The sequence below is a fragment of the Jaculus jaculus genome, chromosome 14, assembly GCF_020740685.1.
Source record: "Jaculus jaculus isolate mJacJac1 chromosome 14, mJacJac1.mat.Y.cur, whole genome shotgun sequence".
In the NCBI taxonomy this organism is placed as follows: Eukaryota; Metazoa; Chordata; class Mammalia; order Rodentia; family Dipodidae; genus Jaculus; species Jaculus jaculus.
In genome coordinates, this window is record NC_059115.1 from 10,537,879 (window position 1) to 10,543,878 (window position 6,000).

A 6,000-nucleotide genomic window follows, 5' to 3' on the forward strand; every position below is an offset into this window, starting at 1 on the left:
GGAGGAAAGCAGAGGAGAGAGAGAGAGAGAGATGGGGGGGGGGGGAGAATGGCCATGCAAGGGCCTCAATCTACTTCAAAGAAACTTCAGACATGTGTGCCCCCTTGTGAGTTTGGCTTACATGGGTCCTGGTGAATTGAACCTGGGTACTTTGGATTTGCAGACAAATGTCTTAACTGCTAGGTTATCCTGCAAGCTCCACTTAGCACATTTATACCACCTTCCCTTCAGTTGAAGACTCCACACAGGAATGCAGGGACATTATAGGGAGAAGCTCTACTTTTAGAAATTAACAGCTTCACAATTTGGGGGTAACAATAATCTTTTTTCCTTCACTGTTTTATCCTTTTCAATCTGGATTTTCCTTCTGTGGTGTTTTTTAATGGAGATCATACTTTGTATCGATCCAGCATGTGCTGGTACCACCATTTACCTTTTCTCAGCCCCCATTCCACTGAGTGCCCTCCTCAGTGGGAATGCTGGTATTCACCATGGGGTGCCTGCTACTGGAGAAGGTTATGCACATCTTTTTGAAGTGCACTTTATATATTTATTTGTAGGATATAGAAAGACGGGGGAGGGGGGAGAAAGAGAGACAGAGATAGAGTCTCCAGGACCCCTAGTCATTGCAAACTAACTGCAGATGCATGTACCACTTTGTGCATCTGGGTTAACATGGGTACTAGGGAATTAAACCCAAGTTTTTAGGATTCATAGGAAACTCTCTTAACTGCTGAGACATCTCTCTAGCTTCAAGGTTCTGCATTTCTGAAGGTCATGACAAAATGAAGCTCCTTGAGGCATCTGTCTCATTGCAATTTTAGTTGCATCTCCAAAGATATCTTATAAATATAAAGTGCCATATTTATGGACCCCAGGGATGAGGTAGTGGACAGTTTTCAGATCAATACTCTATGTGTAAGTCTGGCATGTGTATCTCATGGAGTCACACTTACCCTCAGTGTAAGGCATGGTGATCCCATTGCAAGTTCACAAAACTCCTTACCTGATTTGTATTTGAGTCAAAATTAACTTGTTCTCACAATCTCACTAACTGTGCAGTCCCAAAATTAATCATCTGAAATGTGCAAAGAAGGGCTAGGGAGAAATCTTAGTGGTTAAGGAGCTGGCTGGCAAAGAAAAGATCCCAGGTTGAGTTCCCCAGTGCCCACATAAAGCAGGATGCACAAGGTAGCACATGCATCTGGAGTTTGTTTGCAGTGGCTTGTGGCCCTGATGCTCACATTTTCTCTCTTTACCTCCCCTTTTTCTCTCTCAAATAAATAAATTAAATATCTAAATTATGTATGATAAGGTTCTAGAATAAGCTATACTGAAGCACATTTGTCTATCTGTATATTTCTGGAACTCCTTATGTGCTCTCAAAAACAAAGTGGGTGAGAAGCCTAGGACTAATGGTTGTAAAACCATATGTTGCAGAAAGAAACTATTACCTTAATATTATCAGCAGACATTCTCCCTAAAATAGAAAAGCACAAACCAATATTCTAATGAGTGTATGTGTATTAATTCTCAATGAGATTTTTCAAGCTTCATTCTTGAATGTTTCAACCACAGAAATGGAGGCAGAGACCTCTGAGGTTCACACTTAGACCATTCCATTGCACTTTATATGCTCCTGGTCCTTGATTGATACTGTCTCTAAAAATTGGATGCCCTTGATGAGGAAGACAACCAAGGTTGGCCCCTGGCCTCCACATAAATGCGTATAAACACACACACACACACACACACACACACACACACACACACACACATCAAAGAGTTTTTTTTCTGAAAATGTTACACAGGAATGCTTTAACCTACACAAATCAATAAATGTAACAGGTCACATAAAAGGATGCAAAGACAAAAATAAGATCATCCTAATTGTTGTAAAGAACTCTTTCTTCAAAAACCAATACTCATTCTCTTCGAAAGCCCTAATGAATGTGGGAATAGGAGTCATCCATGTTAACACATCATTGTCATATATGACCAAGACGATAAACACGTGCAGCAGAATGGCAAAATAAAAAAAAAAAATAGCCCAAAGAATTAGAAGCATTCAAATGCACAAATATCAAACTGTTGAGGAAGAAATCAGAGAACCAACCTCACAATGACCTCAAGAAATGGAATGACTTGCAGCATGTCTAACCAAAGAAGAGAGACCTGTGCAAGGAAAATATAAATGAAAATCTCAAGAAAGAAATTGAAGAATGAAACTAGATGGAAATATCACATGTTCATAGATTGTGAGAATTAACATTGTGAAACTGACTATCTTACCAAAACAAACTATGGGTTCAACACAAGTATTGAAACTTCAGTGCAATCTTTCATATGACTATATGATGCTCACAATTCTTTTGGAAGAATTAAAGATATCAATGTATTCTGTGCATAAAGAATGATTATTTCACTGGAGAGATGGCTTAGCAGTAAAGCATTTTCCTGTGAAGCCTAAGGACTCTGGTTCAGTGCATGGTTCCCCAGGACCCAAGTTAGCCATATGCACAAGGGGGACATGCATCTGGAGTTAGCTTGCAGTGGCTAGATGCCCTGGCATGCCCATTCCCGCCCCCTCTCTTTCTCTCACTCTCTCTCTCTCTCCCTCACTCTCTGTCTTCTTGTGTCTGTTGCTCTTACATAAATAAAGAAAATTAAACAAACAAAAATTTTTTTAAAAATGTTTAAAAAAAGAATGCTTTTGGAGATATCACCATACCTGATTTTGAGGTATTTTACAGCCTTGACCTTATAAGCTTTATTCTACATTTTGTGATTATTATTAATTGTTTTACACCACTGCTTTTTTATGTTAATGAATGGAAATTATGTACTCTAGATTTACATTTCTGTATTGCAATAGAATAGTGTATCGCCAGTCCGTTGTACATTAAATTAGTTATATATATTTCAGAATACTATGTTTGTCAAGGTTCACTACAGTATATACATATATGGTATACATGGATATTAGATAGGCTTACACATTAAGGGATAGATAGTATAAATTGTCTACACAGTGGAGTTGCTGAGAATCCAGTTGATGCTCAGTTCATAAAGTCAGATCTCTCAGCAGTCTCAAGCTAGTGTTGGAGGCCAGATTTGTGGATAGTCACTGCTCTTCATTGCACATTGGATGCCTGGATGAGCTGGATTCTGGTGTTGAGAAGGGATGGGGTAGCAGCAGCAACATCAAGATAAGTGCTCTTACAGGCAAGCAGTGATGATTTTTCCTTGGATATATTTATAACTGGTCTGTCCCCAGCAGTTGTTCCCTACTCTGGGGGAAGGTCTTCTCTCCTCTCACCTATTGCATCCTAGAAATACCATCACAGACCTGCCAGAGTGTTGCAAATTAATGGCTCCCAGAGTCAATCAGGTTGACATCACTCTTAGTGAATTTCAAGATCAATTAGTTATTCCATCATAACATTTTCCTTATAATATTGACAATCGTACATTTATTGCTTACACTTTGGTGGTACAAATTACTTGAATAGAAGAAACATCAGGAAATAAAATCATGATTTAGATTTAAATTTATAGAGGATAGAGTTTTCTTTGTGAGTGAGAGGAGAGAGAGAGAGAGAGAACGAGGAGAGAGAGAGAGAGAGGGAGAGAATTGGTGGACCAGGGTCTTCAGCTACCACAACCGAACTCCAGACATGTGCTCCTGTTTGTGCACATATGCAACTTGTTTGCTTCTATCCCCTTGTGTGTCTGACTTATGTGGGATCTGGAGAGTCAACCATGGATCCTTAGATTTTGCAGGCAAATGCCTTAACTATGTTGCCATCTCTCCAGCCTGAGGATAGAGTTTTGAATGTTAGAGAAAGAAAAAAGAAACCATGGTGTTAGCATGAGGAAACTGATCATAGTCATAAAGTTCAGGAAGAAGAGGGAAAGAGAAAGAGGACAAAAGAAAAAAAAAAAAGGAAGAGAAAGGGGAGGTGGTTATGACATCTCGTTTTGCCCCAGTCACACACGTTCCCCTGGCATGTTTCAGGGTGGTTGTTCTGCAACTTTTCTTGATCACATCAATCTCTGGATTGATAATGTGGACATATGAGCATCTAGGGAATATTTTCTTTAGATTCAAGCCACCAGGGACTTAATGTATGTTTCTTTACTGGTTTTTGAATGTTTTATATCTGGATGATTATATGAGCATGAAAAAATAATTTTCTATACCCAAATAATACATATTTATACCTGAGACATTAATACTTCAGAACATAATTCAGTGAAAACTCCCCATATCCCAGAAAGCCCATAAATTGCCAGAAAATTTGACTTCCCTGGTCACTCTGACTCTATCACGTCATTGTTTTTGGCTCATTTTTTTTCTGAATGAATCTGACATATAATTTCCCCTTTCTTGCCTTTTGAATGATGGCTAAACTAGTGGAAGTTCAACAGTGCCTAACATTTGCCAAAACAAGAGATGTTGGGCTGAGAATTCCACACTAATTATTCAAAAATACAGATAGCACACGTTTAAATTTTCTTAGTACTGCAACATATTCTAAGAAAACCATCGATAACAATCATGGTTGCATTTGCACATGGCCTTTTATTATTGCCTGGTATGAGGTTTATATGAGACTGATGTTAGGCTTATTTCTGGCAATAACTGGTGATTAATGTTAGGGGTTCATTTGGAGAATAGGATAGCCTGGCAAAATGGCACAGGCAAGTAATATCCCTCTTAGAGTTCTCCTAATACCCCAAAGCCATTTGTTGTTTAATATGATCAAGTACAGCAGAAGTTAGAAACCTTGATGTACTGGCTGAGGAGCAGGAAGGGGCAGAAGGCTGGGAAGCATGCAGACATTGCAACACTGGCATTGACCACCCACCTAGCAGTTACATCAAATAAAGGGTAACATAAACCTAAGATGGCAGAGATCATATATAAGAGCACAAAGCTGCTCACCAGGGCAAGGATACTCTGGGTGGCCCTGGTCTCAGGTGATGACTGAGGAGCCAGGGAGCTGTGAATGTGCTGGACCCTCTGCTTGTGCTTTGTGAGCATAAGGACCATGGAGCCACTGGACCACATCATGATTCCCAAACATACGACATCAATCGAGGAAAAAAGGATTGAATAGAATATCCTTGTTAGAGTGGGAATTTCTACAATCGCACAGTATACAACATCTCTAAATCCTGTGCTATTTTTTGTCCCCAAAATTTCTGTCACAATCGTGGGAATACCGGCATTTATCAGCAGTTGCAGGGCCCAGCACAGACCCAAGGAGGAACCAATGACCTTGGGGGCTCTGAACTTGAGCTGTCCCCACTTGGAATTGCTGGGGCTGATTATGATGACCTGAAAGACACTCAAGAGTGAAGTGGAACCAAGGGACACTCCTCTGGACACTCTGTGGAAATAAAAGATGAGTTTGCACAGAATATCATCTAGAAAATAACTCATACCAAAGGCAGCCATTGTCTGGGGAATTCCTTTAAAGAGAAGAACCATGAAGTTGGCCCAGGTCAGGTGCTTGACAATCAGATCTGTGGGCTTCACCCGTCTCCCCGAGAAGTCATTGAGAACAAAGTGGCCAAGGCAGGCACAGTTTCCCAGGACTCCTAGTGCTGTCTGTGACAGGAACATGATCCCTATGGTCAGGTTTATGGAGGACATCTGTCACCTTACTGGAGTGTCTCTCAGTATCAGAGGCACAGGACTCTTCACTGACAAGCAGGGCTACTTCCTGTATGACATGTAAAATATTAGATCCACCTGTAAGCATAACTTCCATTAGTCAGTGATAATAAATTTACCTTTTCTCATAGGTTTCTTGGTATTTCCTAGTTTTTCAGATATAGATAGATTATTAGACATGTTATTGCCATGAATCATAAACCATATATTTTTCATGCTATGTCACAAGGACTTTTCTTCATGCAATCCAATAATGTCTGACTTAAATTTAACCATACCTTGTCCAAAGTTTCAAATTGATTTATGATGACTGTAAA

The 6,000-nt window shown here is 39.8% G+C and overlaps 1 protein-coding gene across 1 annotated transcript; it reads right to left on the reverse strand.

Annotated features, from left to right (window-relative positions):
• Nucleotides 1–4,765: 4,765 nt before the first annotated feature.
• LOC123454599 (vomeronasal type-1 receptor 4-like) lies at nt 4,766–5,662 on the reverse strand. Its single transcript, XM_045133300.1, has one exon. It carries the CDS (start codon nt 5,660–5,662, stop codon nt 4,766–4,768), a length of 897 nt encoding a protein of 298 aa, XP_044989235.1.
• Between the last annotated feature and the right edge of the window lie 338 nt (nt 5,663–6,000).

What these genes read in the sequence shown, in the direction of transcription:
- LOC123454599 (XM_045133300.1), bottom strand. Translation starts at nt 5,662, where the DNA reads ATGTCCTCCATAAACCTGACCATAGGGATCATGTTCCTGTCACAGACA.